Genomic DNA, 18,785 nt, shown 5'->3' with positions numbered 1-18,785 from the left:
ATGGTCATTTCTTGGTCATAAACAACTTTTTATTACCCATTTGAATAATTAAACTGTCTTCAGTAGCCTTGCATTCATTCAAAATATTCCATAAAGAGTTTCAGTGGTCCCCAAAATTTCCAGCAAAACACTGAAGAAAAGTGGTGGAGTGTGTATGGACATTGATGTTTCCACAGACCTACACATGCTTGTAAACAGCATGCAGGTTGCATGACTGAATCCCTGGCTTATCTCAAAAGCAATCAAAGCCCAGCTGTTACTTTTGATGCAGAAAAGAGATTCTTTTATTAAGTTCAGTGAAACCTCTTGAGGTAGACATAAAACACACAGCTAATGCCTACTAATGAGCAGCAAGAGAGAAGGGCTTTACTTACTTTTCAGAGAGCTTGCTTGTATACAAATAATCTCCAAACAGTTTGATATCATGTATTCTGAATAACTTCCTTTGTGGAGTGAAAGACTGAGTAAACATTTGGCAGAGGCACAAATGAATGGAATGGTGCCACATCCAACATTATCTCACTGTGGTCGTCTTAGGATTCATTTTAGCCATTTTCACAACAAAAGCTTTTCTGTATTGCTCCTCGGAAAAATCCTTCTGATTAGTTCATGATTTGAAAACTTACATTTAGACAGTATCCGCACTTCAGTTGATGGCTCAAATGTCAACATGTATCTTGCATGCGAAGTTTTGATTCCTCTCTGGTTAAAGTTGTTTCTCAGATAAAGTTCAGCAGTGCTACAAGAATGATGTTGACAGATGTTTCTTATTAATTTTGATACCAAACTGATTTGGTAGATAGATCGCAACATTCAACAATACTGAAGAATCCTCTTACAGCTGTTGCTTAAGCTGGTTTCCAGGCAGATTACATGATTTGAGATGTAGAAGTCCCATACGTTTTGTAGCCATTGGAAAAAAATTGGATAAAAAAGCAGTATTAGCAGCCTTTATACTTTGAAAGTCACCTTGCTACTTTGTTATATGTAACTTTGGCATAAAATTATGTTAGCTACACTAAAAGTAAAGTATATTCAGAATATGATTACAAATTGAACCTTTTAAAATTGGATTTTTTTACAACAAATTGTACTGCATCACCATAAAATGTAAGGGACACTTGTATGACCGGGGGTGGGGGGTGTCAGTATTTATAAAACAGAGAAAATAATTTTGTCTACTCTAGTTCTCCAGAATGTCAAGCAGATATAACACACTCATTTCCATTAAAAAAGATCTGAGAAATTGAAGTCAGGACAAGGAATTGTAATGATCTGATAATGTACATAAATGTCTTCCTCTTTCATCGTTTTTAGAGATGATACAAAGACATTACATGTGTTAATCCATGTCTTAAACATTTTGTTTCTCATTCTAAAAGAATTCCCTTATTTATTTTTCTGGGAGGGGGACAGAGAACACCTCCCCCCCAGCTAGTGTATAAAATAGATGACTGCATGTATTTGGATTCACTGAAGAGATAACAAGTTGGGAGCATAATCATTAGGATAACACATGTCACCTTAACATTACCTCACAAGAAGGGCCATTCGTTTGTAACAGAGTAAGACCATTTAATATACCGTAGTCTCAGCTGCTGGGGAACAGAGATAAGTAAGAGGCATCCAGTTAAAAAACCCAAACGGGAAGGGCCATTTGTTCCTACAAGGAACTTGTAAATTTTCTAGATAATGCACGTCGGATATTTTAAAGCCTAAAGCTTGTACGCCTTAGTTTGGTCAAAAATTGTGTACAGAAATGTCTGATATGTGTATAGTCTACAGAAAAAGTCTCTAGCTTCTAGGATCAGAGCCTGACCTAAGATAGATTTTCACTGCTTGAAAATATTCCACACAGATATAGATATAGACACCATTTTACTGTGCCATTGTAATTAATGGGAACTGAGCATGGATTTTGCATTCACGAGGCGTGGGGGGTCCTGAAACTAAACTACAGATACCAAGGGCCCACTTTAATCTTTTTCACTTGGCAACCCTCTTCTGTTGTCTAAAAGATATTTACAAGACAGTCTGGCTAATACTCATAACTAGGGCATCAGGTGTTCCATGTCATTTGTCTAATCTTTCTGCACAACTAAAATGCCAACTCAGTTACTTCCTGAGCAGAACATGCATGCTTCCTAAGCTTAAGAAACTGTATAGCGGGCCTGTTATGAAGTGGAAGGAAGAGAGATTCTCACTGAAAAGGAGAGCTTTGCTTGCGTATGCTGCTGTTCCAAGATGACCTGTCATATTTTGTTTATGATAAGAACCCTATGTTTCATTTCATTTAAAGCATGTAAAAGTAAACAGAATACACCCAAGAAAATATAGAAACATTATATCTAATGTTAAAAAAAATATTTTCTAGGAGAAACCTATGTGGATGCGGAAGAGGATGCTGTTTTTGTTTCTGAAGAAGAGGTGGTTACAGAGAAGCCATGCCCCATACAAATTGTTCTTGCTCATGAAGATGATCATAAGTTTGACCTGGATGAAGCAGCATTGGAAAGAATCTTACTGCAGGAGCACATAAGAGATCTCAATATTGTAGTTGTTTCTGTAGCTGGAGCATTCCGTAAAGGCAAATCCTTTCTTTTGGACTTCATGCTTAGGTATATGTACAACAAGGTGAGTCATATAATGCACAGTATTGCTGAAAACTCACATTGGTTTGGGTATAAATACAAAAGTGTTTCTCATTTAAGATTTGTGTGCTCCAAAAATAAAAATGAAACCCAGGATTTTTCAAAACATTCTAGTCTTTTGAGATAATGATCTAATCCTTACCATTATGCTTCATGACCAAATTCAAGACAGACATAATTATCTTGGTATAAAATAGTTTTATCATGTGGTTTGGTTTTCTAGAAAATGGGCTAGAGTTGCATCCAGTAGTGCTGAGCTAGTGAAAAGCACATCCTCTTGTACAAACTGATTTTTGTCTTCCTTGCTACCCCTTAGGTTGAAAAGGATCTATTTGATAGAATATGAAATGAAGGTTGCAGTAAATGGGAATGGGGGATTATCTCAGGATAGGTTTTACCAGAGAAGTTCAATGCTGTCTAAATTGACGGATCTAATGGGACTAGCTGTGGAATGGTAGTGACACTACCTAACCCAAAGACATACTTTGGGTGTTGATTAGAATTGGATGCCTCCATGTACGTCTTAAGGAATTCCAGATTCTTAAAAGAAATTCTATGGGAATTTTACTTAATCTTATGGCTTCCTGTGTCAGTACAGAGAAAATGAACATTAATGCTATCACATGTGCTTAGGGATTACATCTTTCAAGCTGGATTGTCTGTAAAGCTATAAGTGTCTTAGTCTCACAAGAGTAATTTTCCACTGGAATCCTTATGCTTCTCTAAGGATGGTAATCATAGTAGTTTTCTTGCACTAAGGGTGCTTGTATTTGTTGTTGTTGTTAAACTGTTGTCAAATTGATGTGAACGAGAGACTGTAAGTCTGTGTCATCAACAGCCCTGCTCAAGTCTTGCAGACTCAGGGCTCTGGTTTTCTTGATTGGGCCTATCCATCTGTGATGCGATCTTCCTCTTTTCCTACTGCCTTCTTACTTTCACAAGCAGTATTGTCTTTTCTAGGGAGTCATGTCTTCTCTTTATATATCCAAAGTAAAACAGTCTCAGTTCATAGTTTTTTGTGCGTTTTTCGGGCTATGTGGCCATGTTCTAGAAGAGTTTATTCCTGATGTTTTGCCAGCATCTGTGGCTGGCATCTTCAGAGAATGCTAACCTGGAAGACTGTGTGTGTGTGTGTGTGTGTGTGTGTGTGTGTGTGTAGTCTCCGTTTAGTCATGTTTGTTTCTTGGGTGAGTGCAGGCTTGATTTGATCTAAGACCTATTTACTGGTCTTTTTAGCAGTCCAGGGGATCCATAGCACCACATTTCAGATGAATTGATTTTCTTCTTAACAGCTTTCCTCATTGTACAGCTTTCACAACCATAATAGAAATTGGAAATAACGATGGCATGGATAGTCCTAACTTCAGTGTTCAATTATATATCTTTTTTAGACTTGAGAATGTTGTCTAGTTCCTCTATAGCTGCCCTTCCTAGTCCTAGTCTTCTTCTGATTTCTCAGCTGCACTCTCCATTCTGATTAATGATTGAGCCAAGATATGAAAAATCCTGAACTATTTCAGTGTCTTCCTTGTCAGCTTTAAAAGTATGTAAATAAAGTTAAATAATCTGTGGTCTTCCTTGACTTTTGCAGTAAACATTCCAAGTCTTTGGTATTTTCTGCTTGTAGTGTGGTATCATCTCCATATCTTAAATTACTGATGTTCCTTCCTCCAATTTTTATGCCTCCTTCCAAGTCTAATCCTGGTTTACATATGATACATTTAGTGTACAAGTTAAACAAATAGTGTGATAAAATGCAGCCTTGCCTTGCACAACCCCTTACTAATTGGAAATAATTTAGTTTCTCCATGTTCTGATCTGATGACAGCCTCTTGTCTGGAGTACAGGTTGCTCATTAGTACAATCAAATGTTGTGGTACGCCCATTTTCTTTCAAGAGCCATCCATAGTTTTTAATCATATACACAATCAAAGACTTTGCTTTAATCTATAAAGCACAGGCTGGTTCCTCCCCCCCCCCCCCGAAATTCTTTAGTGCACTCCTTTGCCCAACATGCATTTGCAATTCGATCCCTAAGGCCTCCCCCCGCCCCCCCGAACCCAGCTTGGACATCTGGCATTTCTGGCCCCATATGTGGTAAAATCTTCGTTGTAGAATTTTGAGCACCACTTTGCTTACATGTAGGGTTGCCATAATGGAGGACCTCCAAACCGGGACAAATGTAGGACAAGGTTTGAAAATGTAGGACATTATTTATTTTTATTTTTTTTAAATTTCCTGGCTAGGAAATTTTAAAAAAAAGTCCTAGATTTTTGAACCTTGTCCTCCTCTTCCTCCTCCCGGCCTGGGAGGAAGCCTAGGCCTGCTCCCAGGCCGGGAAAGAGGCGGAGGCTGCTCCTCATCGCGGCGATCGCTGCGATGGGAAGCGGCCTCCTCCTCCTCCCGGTCTGGGAGGAAGCCTCAGCAGGCTCCCAGGCCGGGAAAGAGGCAGGGGCCAGGCCTCAGCAAGGCCTTGGAGCCGCCGCGGGGGCTGAGGTGGCCGCGGTGGGCGGGGCCGTCCCGGTTTGGGCGCCAGACCGGGACCGGGATGGCACCGCCCAAACCGGGATTGTCCCGCCCCCCCGGCGGGATATGGCAACCCTACTTACATGGCATCATTGTTTTGTTTTCCATGTTTGTTAGCAGATTTTAGTTAGAACTAAACTAGATTCTGTCTCTGTAGCTTGAAGAAGCTCTATTGATATGCCCTCCTCTGTTCCTGGTGATTTATTTCTTCCAAGTGCAGTTTCCACTTAACTATCTATCTTAACTATCATCTTGAGGGGGAGAGAAGCAGGCCAGCAACAACAGGCCTCTGCCTGCTAAGAGGTAGAGCCCTCCTCCCGACCGCCATCTTGAGGGGGAGAGAAGCAGGCCAGCAACAACAGGCCTCTGCCTGCTAAGAAGTAGAGCCCTCCTCCCAACCGCCATCTTGCTTGTCTTTATTGCATGTTGTTCGATTTTTATTGGTTTTTGTGAGGTTGTTTTTATGATGTGTAAGTTTTAAATTGTTTCTGTGAACCGCTTTTATCACCTCGGAAAAGCGGTATAAAAATAAAGCTTATTATTATTATTATTATTATTATTATTATTATTATCTAAAATTGTAGGTTCATCTTCAAATGATTCTTCCTGGAATGAATTTGTCATCATTCCATCTTTTTTATACAGTTCTTGAAACCCATTGTGGAAAAGGCAGGATATAAATCCTGTAAACAAACAAACAAACAAACAGTTAGTGTTCTTTAGCTTTACTTTCATTTTTAATAATAGCAGTTCATGGTCTGTGTTGCAATCTGTTCCTGGCCTACAAATGCCTCTTTGATTGCTTGAAGAATGTGTTTGCAATGAATAAACTGTTGGCCTTGCAAAGTTCAGTCAGTTGTTCTCCTGCATCATTTCTTGATTCTAGGCCAAATTTTTCAATTATCCTTGATTCTGTTCTGGTTCCTACATTTGCATTCCAGTCAGTTTAGTTAACCAAAGTCCTGTTTTGGTTGATGATCAATATCCTCCTGGACTTTCAGCATAGGATCTTTCAGTTTCTTCTTCTGCCTCTGTAATTGGAACATCAACATGGATTATGGTTATATTCATGGATTTTCCCTTAAATCTTACTGATATCATTTGGTGAGATTTTGCAGTATATTATTTGACTGATTTTGCTACATCTCATCACTATTAATGCCACTTCATTTCTTCTTAGATTTTCATACCTAGATTTTCTTGTTTTACTGTGGCCAGCTTTCCAATTCATATTTCTCATATTCCACGTTCATGTAATATGTGCTGTGCAGCTTCGGACTTTCCTTTCACCTCTGAGCATGTCAGCAGCTGAACCGCCTTTCACCTTGAGTGCAGTTGCATTGTTAGGCCCAGCGCTAATCTTAATTGCAGTCTGCTGTACCCCAGTAGGTCATTCAATGCCATCTGCACTGAGAGTTTCATCTTCTGGCATTATCTCTTGGGCCCGAACAGACAAAATAAAGCTGCTTTGGGTCACTTTGGAGGTATGCTGTTTAAATGATGCACGCATCTTAAGTGGCCAGAAGCTGTGCCAAAGCTGCATTCCAGTCCTTAGGTCCGGAGCATGGTTTTGGCTTGGCTTCCGGCCTCTTAAGATGCATGCAACATTTAAAGAGCATACCTCCAAAGTGACCTGAAGCAGCTTTATTTTGGCCTGTCTGTTTAGGCCCTCGTTTCATTTTGGAAAATCATGGGATTTTCATAGTAAAATACATTAAAAAGGAGTTTATCATGTCTCCTTCTGCACAGTACTAACATGTGTTAACTATGGTGCCACTAATATTGTCTCTGCCTGTTTCACCCCCGCTATTGCTGGTGCCACTAGGTGTTTGGCACATTTAGTGACTCCTCAGCAAACGCCTGTCTGACATGGGAGACTCTACTAGCAGCACTGCTGCCATCAATATAGTCTCTTACCTTATAAGAGCATGGCATCCCACCACTGTGGAAAGGTAGTGCCATTAGTGTTACTGTCTAATATGAGCCATACTTTTTTCTTCTCTTCCATCATGGTTGTGTAGAAAAATATGTGGAAAAGCACCATAGGAGAATGTGGGAGATGAAAGCAATGGAAAATGTGTGCATATCTCCTTTTTCCTCCAGTATTCTATTGAGCTGCCTTAATAAATGTCAAGAGGGAGGGAAACAGCCTTTCTAGAAGAGGCAGTTGTTTGGCCTGTTTGTATATAATAAGATAATCCCATCAGGAATATGCACAGAAACATTCTGTACCTGTGCATTAGCTGCTGAGAGAGCTACATTCCATGAATGATCAAAAGACTCTTAATTTTTTAATACAGGCTCTGTACATAATGGTTCGGAAAGGTTATACTGTACTACATGAAACAATGTAGAAGATTTTGTTTTGCCTTTGATATAAACGAGGCTATTCCTAAATTGACTTTTGTAAACACACATGGCTAGTACTTGTAAATAGGGAACAGAAAATGGGAAGAATGAAAGTGAGTTTTTAACCAGTACTGAAAGTTCTTTAAAACTGAGATTTCAATTTTAGGGTTAAAATATGTTTCCATACTAGTCAACTGTATTTTATTATTTTTTAATAACTAGATCCACATAGCTTACTGGCTAAATATATGGCTATCGTTATAGGAATCAGCAGCTTGGATAGGTGGAAGTAATGAGCCATTGACTGGGTTTACATGGAGAGGAGGCTGCGAGAGAGAAACAACTGGCATTCAGGTTTGGAGTGAGGTGTTCATAATTCCCAAACATGATGGAACAAAGGTAAACCATTCAGTAGTTAATGCAACATTCATTTTGTGATCATCAGATGCTGATGCTGATGGTTTTAATTTTATTTATGTCTTGTCTTTCTTCCAATATAGGGATTCAAATGATTTATAAAGTTAAAAGCATTAAACATTCAAAATATTTAAATGCATTAAAAACTCTACAAACCTTAATATCTGAGTTGCATAGTAACCAGTCCTTGTCAGTTTGAAAACCTGACGGCACAAAAATATTCACACCAAATGAGCCTTAGAGGGTGGTGGGACAGAGAGAAGGGCCTTCCCAGAAGATCTTAGAGCTCTACTAGGCCCATAAAGGGAGAGAGGTTCCTTCAAATAACCTGGAACCATACTGTATGGGGCTTTATAGGTCAAAACTAGCATTTTTAATTGTGCCTGGAAATGGACTGGCAGCCAATGGAGCTAATACAACAAAGTCATGTCCTCCCTCCTCTTGGAGTCAACTGAAGTTTCTTAGCACGTTTAAAGGCAGCCACACATAGAGTGAATTACTGTAATCCAAACAACCAAGGTATGTATCATCATGGCCAGATCCAACCTCCAGGAATGGGTGCTGCTGGCGCACTAGCTTTAACTGTGCAAAAGCACCAAGAAGGAAAAACTTCATTAGCTTTCTGTTATTTACTTCAAATATGCTTCAAGCATGTGGCCTTCAGAAGTTTACCTTAATTAATGGATAACATTCTATGGAGGAGGGGAAAAAAAGAGTAACCTAGCCAAGATCCTAAATTGTAAGCCGCTTTGAGTTCCAAAGACTCAAACTATCAACAATAATAATAACAACAACAATGTAGGAATTTGCGTAAGTGTTAACAAATGCATTATTGACTGAACAGAACTGCTCCATTTGTCAGTAGCAGTTAGATTCAGGACTTGACATTTTGAAAATAGTGAACACTTAATTGTAGAATGTATAGGCTCAAGGCAGTCTACCAGAATAACCCTTATACAGTTGAGTCCTAGCATGTGATATAAATTTTGGGGATGAAGTTCCAAATTTGCTTCTCATGTTGATCTTGCTTGGCTATGGTGTAATCTAAAGCCTGAAAATATCAAAAGATAATGTAAGAGTGAAATCTCCAAACACAGTGGGCTGGATGTAGATTCCTGTTCTTGCAACAGAAGGACCCCTTTCTTTCACAGAAGTGACTTGAATCTTTTTGCATCCATATTGGCTGCAATATGGAGAGATGAAAAAATATATTGAATGGATTGATCAAGACCAAACAAGCTTCTTACCTAAAATATTGTTGAGAGATAATGTCAGATGCATCTTTGGTACTACGAAAAACATAACGAAAAAAATTGGTACTGGTATTTCTTAACTGGACATTCATGAGTGCAGTACTCCCAAAGATGAATTTTGGAGAAAGTACATTAAATGGATTAAATAAATTTATGAAAATAAAATGCCAAAATTATATTTAATGAAGAAAAGACAAATCTTTTGTAAACTGAAAAAGGAACAAGGCAATGTTTCCCCTTGTCACCCTTATTTTTTGTATTGATTTTGGAAATACTGAATAGACAGATAAGAAAAGGATTTAAAATTAAAGGAAACAATTACAAACTACTCACCTTTGCAGATGATCTGGTACACTCTCATTAGATGACCCTAAACACAGCATTGATAGACTACTGGTGATACTAGAAGAGCATGGATCTTATACTGGATTTATACTAAATTGAGAAAAGATGATGTTAACTTTAAAAATGTCTAAAAAGAATGGACAGAATGAACAGAAAATGGACAATGAATATTAAAACCAAACTTCATGATGATAATTAAATGGAATTAGAACTATTTCTCAATAATTATTCAAAAATCTAGACTGGAATGAAAGACGATTTAAAGAAATGGAGGAAATTGAAATTTTCCTTATTAGGAAAATATCTACAATCAAAATGAATGTGCTCCCTAAAATGACTTTTCTGTTTCAAGACATACCAGTAATAATAAATGATCAACCATTAAAGCTAGGAAAAAAGACCTGTCAAAATTTGTTTCAACTGGAAAAAAGTACAGTGAAATGGAAAGTTTTACAGGATGTAAAAAAGAAAGGATAGGAGTGCCAGCCCTAAAACTTTACTACCTCACCAGCTGGCTGACATAAATAAAGGATTGGCTAACATTAAAGAATAGAAAAATGTTTCAGTTGGAAGGAATGGAAATAAAAGTAGTCTGGCATGGCATGGCATTTATCACATTAAAGGCAAAATAGAGAAATAACTTAATTAACATTTTATAAGAAGAGGCATTTCACAGAAGAGAATAATTCAAGAAGAAGATAGATGGATTACATACAAAGATTTGCTAAAACCAATAAAAACATTGCTAAAAATAAGAAGTATGGTGTGAAAATGAGAAAACATAGACAACTGTTATAGAGATATTCCAAATGGATGAAAAGCTACAAAAATAAAAACAGAAAAGACAGTATTTGAAGATGCTTTTTTAATGGAAAAATACCATTTAATTTCAAAAATCTGTAATGTATATTAAAACTAGAAATGAAAGGAGAAATAATAAAAGAATGTATGATAACCCGAACACAGAGTATAGGGCAGATCATAGAATTATAGAAATTAGAGAAAAAAAACCTTGGAATAAAAATCTAAAATACATTCTAAGCAGCGATTTGAAAGAAGACTTCTGCAAAATCCTGACACCTGAGAAATTTATGTTGGAAATGTGGAGAGAAAAGAAGGAACCTTTTTCACATGTGGACTATGCTTTTGGCAATTTTTTTTGATATAGCGGGGGGGGGGGGAGTTCTGGAGTCAAATCCACAAAATGATGGAGGAAATTCTAAAAATGAGGATTCTGATGAAACCAAAAATTTCTTCAAATGTATAGCATGCTAATCTGTAAAATCAGTATGTAAAGCGCTCTTATAACACCTTTGAAACTTAACTGAAAGAAAGAAGTTGTCAGCATGAGCTTTCATAGACTTAAGTCTACTTCCTCAGATGCATTTGAGGTAGTAGACTTAAGTCTATGAAAGCTTATGCTGACAACTTCTTTCTTTCAGTGGCAGAATTAAAAGATGTAGCCATGTTAGTCTGTAAAATCAGTACGTAAATAGATTGCAGCACCTTTGAGACCAACTGAAAAGAAAGAAGTTGACAGCATGAGCTTTTGTACACTTAAGTCTACATCTCCAGATGCATTTCTTTCAGTTAGTCTCAAAGATGCCACAAGAGCTCTTTAAATACAAAAATTTTCTTGTTGAACATGACAGAGGGCCAAGATGAAAAATAGTATGAGAAAATGGTCATGGATGCACAATATTATTTTTCCAGAAGTGGAACGAAATGATAATACCATCAACAGGTGACTGGTTGTTAAAATGTATTGACCTTGAAGAAATAGATAGACTGACCATACTAATTAGGGATAAAATGATAACTAATTCCATTAAAAATATTAGAAGATTAAAAACGAGAGCTAAAAATAAAACCCCAGCCCCCAAACAAATGTGCAGTCCTTGAGCACTTGATCACCCTAGAAAATGATCTCTGACCCAGCCATTGTCGCCCACCCCAACATTGTTCCATGGTGGTGGTTGATATTATTATTATTATTATTAACAATAATTTTTATTTATTTCTTCTTCGTGGTCTCTGCGAATCATACAAATGGGTTTCGCTGCGCCTGCGCAATGCTGCTCGGAAACTTCTGGAATCACTGGGCAAAGTTAACTTTGCAACATATAGAAACTTTTTGGCGGTAACTCCGCCCACCCGTTATAAGGCCCCTGCCTTCCCGCTCTTTTCCCCAGTTCCTTTTTTCCAGAAGATTGAGTCCCTGTACCGGATCTCCCGGTCGAGTTGCTCTTGGTTGGCCGAACACCCCAAGCAGAACTCGGCGATCGTGGAGGGGGCTCAGCAGGGCTTCGTCCCCAAGCAGGCAACTTCCCCAGTCGACCGGGAAGCTAAGAAGATTGATGGTCTGGCCAAGAAGGCCTACTCGGCGGCGGCCCTCGCAGTCAAGGCCATCAACTATAACGCCTGCATGGGGGTGTACATTCAGACTATCATGGAGGGGATCTCGCCACTCGTCCCAGACGTCCCTGACGAAGCCCAGCGACGCCTGGTAGAGATCCGTGGTGAGGCTCATTCGATCGGCAGCTGGCTCATTACCGCCTCCAGAAACGTGGCTGACCGTGCAGGACGGGCGATGTCGGCTTCGTTGGCTCTGCGCCGGCATGCGTGGTTGAGGGGGTCGGACCTTAATGCCAACGTCAAGTCAGCCATAGAGGACATGCCCCTGGATGGTAGCGGCCTCTTCCACGCCGAGACCGATGAGCGCCTGAACCACAAGTTCAGGATGAAGGCGGTGGCGAAGAAGCACGGGATGTCAGCAGCTTCCATCTCGCCCTTCAGAAAGAGGCAGCGCCCGTGGCAGCCGCAAGGTCAGTCACAGGGGACCTTTCAACAAGACCGGCAACCTCAGCAGCAGGGCTCCCAGAGACGCCATTACCCCTCTCAGTCCTCCTCCTCCTCTGGCCGTTGCAACTTTCCTTCCCGGTACCAAAAGTTCCGCCGGCAGGATACTGACCAGGGGAAGAAGAGAGCCTGAAGGGTTGCAGCGCGCTTTGTCTCTCCTTCGTTTTTCTTTTTGGACATTTTAAGGCCCTTTGCCACCACCTGGGCCTTTATTACAACGGACTTGTGAGTTCTCACATCGTCCGTAGGGGTTATGCCCTCGAGTTCCAAAAGCTCCCCCCAACCGGAGCCTTCATGTCCACTCACCCCTCGGACACCCTTCTCGACGAAGTGCGCACTTTGCTGGACAAAGGGGCAATCTCCCCTTTACCGCCCGAACTATGTTCCAGGGCTTTTTTCTCCAGGTACTTCACGGTACCGAAGGCAGATGGGGGCATCAGACCCATCTTGGACTTGAGGAAATTGAACTTTTTCCTTGAATACCACCGGTTCCGGATGGTAACCTTGGCTTCTATTCTGCCTGTTCTCCACCAGGACCTGTGGTTCGCGACGGTCGACTTGAGGGATGCCTACTTCCACATCGGAATTCAGGAGTCCCACCGGAGATTCCTTGCCTTTGCCGTCGGCTCCACCGCGTACCACTACAACGTGCTCCCATTTGGCCTTGCCACGGCCCCGAGGGTCTTCACGAAGTGCGTGGCGCCAGTGGTGGCATACCTTCATCAGAAGGGTTACAAAGTCTTCCCGTACCTGGATGACTGGTTGTTTGCCGCCGAGTCACAGCAGGAGCTCCGAGAGGCAGTCTCTTTCGCCTTGCACCTTTTGGACTCCCTCGGACTGGTTGTCAACGAAGAGAAGTCTCACTTCACTCTGACCAGGCAGGCCAAGTTCATCGGAGCCATCCTCGACTCCGAAAGATGCTCCGCCTTTCTTCCTCCAGACCGTTTCCAGGCGTTGGTGGCATCGCTGAGGCCTTGCATCTCCCACAGAAGGGTGAGAGCCAGGGACGTCCAAGTAGCTCTGGGCCACATGGCGTCAACGACGTTCGTGACACCGTGGGCAGGGCTTCGCCTCCGACCACTGCAGTCCTGGTTCCTCTCAGTCTTCTCTCCGATGGAGGACCCTCCGTCCAAGTGGCTCACGGTACCGAGACCGGTGGCCGCTTCCCTGAGATGGTGGCTGGACTGCCGCAACGTCTGCATCGGGATGCCCTTCCATCAACCTCAGCCTCAATTGACTTTGACAACCGATGCTTCCCTGGAAGGCTGGGGCGCCCACCTGCTCGACCTGGTTGTCAAGGACAAGTGGTCGACCCAGGACAAGCATTTCCACATCAATGCTTTGGAGATGCTCGCAGTCGAAAAGGCCTTGAGGGCATTCGAATCCGCTGTCGCAGGCAAGGTGGTCCTCCTGAGGATGGACAGCACCACCGTGATGTATTACATCAACAAACAGGGAGGCACCAGATCCAAGAGTCTGCTCGAGATCACCCTCCGCATTTGGGACTGGTGCGTCCAGAGACAGGTGCTCCTCCAGGCGATTCACCTTCCAGGAGAGGACAACGAGTTGGCGGACCACCTAAGCAGATCCCCTTCGGTGTGCCATGAGTGGATGCTCCATCCGGAGACGGTCAGCGACCTGTTCGATCGGTGGGGAACCCCCCAAGTCGACCTCTTCGCCACCGAATGGAACAGCCACTGTCCCCAGTTCTGCTCCAGGAGGCGAATGGACGGATCCCTCAGAGACACGTTCGCCTTCCTTTGGACGGGATAGCTGCTCTACGCCTTCCCTCCCTTCCCTCTCGTCATCAGGGTGGTGTCCAAGATGACAACGGACCGTTCGGATGCGATCCTAATCACTTCGTGGTGGCCGAGACAGCCCTGGTTCACATCCTTTCTCCACCTCTCCAAGAGATGCTTCCTCCGCCTCGACTTCAGTCCGGACCTGCTGTCGATCCAGGACAGCCAGATTCTGCACCCGGACATCGAGAGCCTGCCGCTGGTGGCCTGGAGAATCCAGCCCTAGCCTCACTACCGGACGCGGTGAGGACTGTGATCCTGGCTGCGCAGAAGCCATCCACCCAGCGGTCCTATGCCCTGAAGTGGAGGAGGTTTAGCCTCTTCCTTGATCGAAAGGGCTTGTCTCCTGCACAGGTGTCTACTCCAGTGGTGCTGGAGTTTTTGATGGCACTGTTGGATGAGGGGTTGTGCCTCACATCCATCAAGTGCTACCTCTCTGCCATTTGTTCCAGGTACCAATTTGAGGGTAGGGCTTCCTTCTTTAGGGACCCCTTGGTGAAGGGGTTCCTGAAGGGATGTGCCAACCTGCACCCTCCTGTGTCGGTACCGGCCCCGGCTTGGAGGCGGTGCTGGCCGCGCTCCAATCCAAGCTCTTTGAACTGATGGCCACAGCAGACTTGAGACGACTGACTTGGAAAACCGCTTTTCTTGTGGCCATCACTTGTGGCCGTGCGGGCGAACTCTGTGCCTTGCGGAGGGACCAGCCCTTCCTGGGGTTTCACAAGGACAAGGTGGTCCTGCGGACAGACATTACTTTCTTGCCTAAGGTTGTGTCTGCTTTCCACATGTGCCAGGACATTGTGTTGCCTACTCTCGCTTCCAATCCGACTTCGGATGCAGAGCGAAGCCTGCACTCTCTTGATCTCAGGAGAGCGCTGGCGTTTTACCTGGACAGAACTGCTGCCTCCAGTCGGATGGAGAGACTTTTCCAATGCTACTCGGAACCGAAGAAGGGGTTGCCCGTGTCTGTGCAGAGGTTTTCCAAGTGGGTGGCTGGTACCATCCACCTCTGCTACGAACTGTTGGGCAAACCTCTCCCTGGCAGGGTTCGGTCCCACTCCACAAGAGCAGTGTCAGCATCCTCTGCATTCCTGTCGGGTATTCCCTTGGAGGACGTCTGTAGGGTTGCTGTCTGATCCCAGCCATTGACTTTTATAAAGCACTATAGGCTGGACACCACAGCCACCCGGGACACAGCTTTCGGGAGTGGCTGTGTTGGTTTCAGGGTGGCATTGATTGCGCTACTGATGGTTTGTGTTCTCAGCATTGATGTACATAATGCCACTGTTTTACATTCGATTGAATGTCGATTTGCACAATTCCAATGGGACTGGTCTTGCATGACCGTTTATTCCCTTCTCAGGTTCTGCAATGTTATTGCTGTGTTGAGTGTTCTGTGCACATACAAAGACTGACTCTTTTTATGGTTCAAGATGTTTATTGTTGGAATAAATTTACCCTTGGTTTACCATAGCTTTGGTTTCAGGACACTCCCTCCACCGTTTACCTAAGCTTGTCAGTCTAAGCCCATTTGTATGATTCGCAGAGACCACGAAGAAGAAGGACAGGTTGCTTACCTGTAACGGTATTTCTTCGAGTGGTCATCTGCAAATACATACAAATCCTACCCGTCCATCCCCTCAGTGTCCTGCTCTCATTGGCTCTTCCATCGCCTGCTTGGCGGAAAAATTGCGGAACTGGGGAAAAGAGTGGGAAGGCAGGGGCCTTACAACGGGTGGGCGGAGTTACCGCCAAAAAGTTTCTATATGTTGCAAAGTTAACTTTGCCCAGTGATTCCAGAAGTTTCCGAGCAGCACTGCGCAGGTGCAGTGAAACCCATTTGTATGTATTCGCAGATGACCACTTGAAGAAATACTGTTACAGGTAAGCAACCTGTCCATCTCCCCTACTCCGACTAGGACTGAGGCGGCTTACAGTAAAACAGTCTAATACATAATAAAATAACAAAACACAATAATCCCATATTCTACCCTCCCACCGTAGAATAACAATTAAATCACAAATACATTAAAAAGATTCATACTAAAAACTTAAGTTGACTAAAACCAGAAGGATGGGGTGCGGGTTAATCGATGCAATAGACCAATGATGGTGAACCTATGGCACGCGTGCGAGAGGTGGTACTCAGAGCCCTCTCTGTGGGCACACATGCTGTCGCCCTAGCACAGAGTTTGCCAGAATTTCTTAGTAGAAAACCAGAGGGACGTGGCACTTTGCAATAAATAAGTGAGGTCTGGGTTGCATTTTGGGCACTTGGTCTGTAAAAGGTTCACCATCACTGGAATAGACTGTACAGTAGTCAGTTCAGTGGGTGGCTGAAAGCTATTCTGGAAAGGCCTGTCGGAAGAGATCCATTTTGACAATTTCCTTAAAGCTGTCCAAACTTGTAATGTGACAGCGATGCCTACCACAGATGCTAGTGAAATGTCAGGAATAAATTATTCTGGAATATGACCACATAGCCCAAGAAAACCCACAAAAAACTACAATTAATAGATAGATTTCATTTGATTGCATTGGATAGAGTCAAGGTAGAATGGAGAAAAATGGTTGGGTTACTAAGCTAATCCTAACATTTCCTGTAAACTACAAGTAGAGGTAAATCTCCATAGTAGCATGTACTTATGTGTTGTATTAGCTATGTTGAAGCATTCAGTGCAGCTTAATAGAAAACACTGTTATCATTTCCACTGAATTTAAACTTTCAGCCTTGAGATGAAAATATTTGCCTATTTACTCATTCTGTTATCTTCTTTTTTACAACCCCCACAATCCCCTAGGTTGCTGTGCTACTAATGGATACCCAAGGTGCCTTTGATAGCCAATCAACTATCAAAGACTGTGCCACGGTATTTGCTCTGAGCACCATGACAAGTTCAGTCCAGGTAAGACTAGCTGTCCTAAGTGGTGACAGCTTTTAAATATTTTCAAAAGGATGCTTCAAAATGCATGTTTTGCAAATAGAATAGTAAAACAAAGTGTAACTTGCATAGTTTGTGTTCTGCAGCTGAACTTTCATGCCATGGGGTACAGTAGCTTTCCTCATAAAGGAACAATGAGGTACAGTAGCTTTCCTCATAAAGCTCATCTGGAATGTGATCTTAAAAGCCAGAGCCAGCATGGTGTAAAGGCTGATGGTTTCGATAGAGACCTAGGCTTGAACTTCTTTTAAACCTCAAATTGCCTGCCAGCCTACCCTACCTCACAGGGTTGTGAGACTGAAGTTGGAGGGAGGGGACATAAGAGAAGACAATTCTTTGGAAGGTATGTAAAGGGTAGAATGTAGTATTTTAAAAATCTTCAGGCAGTAAACATGCTACCTTCAGTTGGTATGCACGCATACACACTTGTTTTCCTGCAATAGACAACACATGATCCTTCTGAAAATGAACAGGATATTGCATGCATGTCATTTGCACACTGAAGGCTAGGTTGGATTTTCCCCTAAAGTACTGGAGCTTGCTAGGGTTTAGGACACATTAATATAATCCATGAATACTAGTTTAGTAAATGATTGTAGTCTGCCTAGCCTAATTTATTTTGTAACTGATACATGTGCAAAATTGATATTGCAAAAATGGTAAAATGTAAAATATTTTCAGGTGTACAATTTATCACAAAACATTCAAGAAGATGATCTTCAGCATTTGCAGGTAAATATATGCAAAATTTATTATAGCCTCCTTCTACCACTTAAATGTTTTGATGCACATTCACAGGCCATCTGCCCATGGAACATAACAAATGTTTCCTTTTACAGTCAGAGGCTCTGTTCTGGATGGTCCCTGACTGTGGGGAAGTTCTTTGCAATTCGAAGTAGGGTGAGAGGACTTAAGTCCTGATGCTTAAGTAGAAAATGTGGATAGTGCTTTTGGTCCTGGTCTTTCCAAGACCTGGTAGCTTAAGTCTTTCTTGTTTCTGTGGCGAAAATAATTTTCTGTGGTTTAATACTGTTGTATCTATTTTAGTAATACTGGGGTCAGATCAACTCTATTAGAGTCATTAAAAATAATCCCAAATAAGATGGATTTGAGCACAAATTAGTTTGAATATTTTATAGTACCATGTAATTAATTATAGTGAACTGTAATCTGCAGTATGCATTGCCCTTTCTGCCTTAAATGTGCTATTGGCACTTTACCTTTGGCCAATCTTCTACCATCCTGAGCACACCAGTGTCATCTGGTTTTGTAACCTAATCATGATTGGGCCTGATTAGTACTTGGATAGACCATCGAAGAATACCAGGAATAGCTAGGTAGGGATAGGAATGAATTTTGCCTGAAACCCTACAAAGTTGTTACTGCCAATTGGAGCTGACAGTACTGGGCTTTGTGAACTATTGGTCTGATTCTCTATAAGAGAGCTTCCTGTGTTTCTATTCTGCCTTCACCTTCCTGTATTAATTGGATTCTAGTTAATCTAAACGTGTTTATAATAGCTCATTTAAAAAGTGAAGGGGCTTAAAACACTGCAGCACTATAATGCTTGAAGAAGGTTTGGAGTGGTCAAAATCCAAGGAAGAAATTTCCATTGATACATATGCCTCAAATCGGACTCTAAAT

The 18,785-nt window shown here is 42.1% G+C and overlaps 1 protein-coding gene across 2 annotated transcripts in view; it reads left to right on the top strand.

Annotated features, from left to right (window-relative positions):
• Positions 1-18,785, top strand: part of ATL2 (atlastin GTPase 2) — a 59,349-nt gene that overhangs the window by 22,374 nt on the left and 18,190 nt on the right. For both annotated transcript variants that reach the window (XM_089529000.1, XM_089528998.1), the window contains exons 2-5: positions 2,375-2,634; positions 7,791-7,925; positions 17,001-17,105; positions 17,823-17,873. In XM_089529000.1, coding sequence (XP_089385126.1) covers positions 2,375-2,634; positions 7,791-7,925; positions 17,001-17,105; positions 17,823-17,873 — 551 coding nt within the window. The remainder of the gene's footprint in view (positions 1-2,374; positions 2,635-7,790; positions 7,926-17,000; positions 17,106-17,822; positions 17,874-18,785) is intronic.

The sequence above is a fragment of the Sceloporus occidentalis genome, unplaced genomic scaffold (genome assembly GCF_023333645.1).
Source record: "Sceloporus occidentalis isolate IW3139 unplaced genomic scaffold, rSceOcc1.0.p SCAF_6, whole genome shotgun sequence".
Taxonomy (NCBI): Eukaryota; Metazoa; Chordata; class Lepidosauria; order Squamata; family Phrynosomatidae; genus Sceloporus; species Sceloporus occidentalis.
The sequence above is the reverse complement of the archived record's forward strand: the minus strand, read 5'-3'. Positions and strand labels throughout refer to the sequence as shown.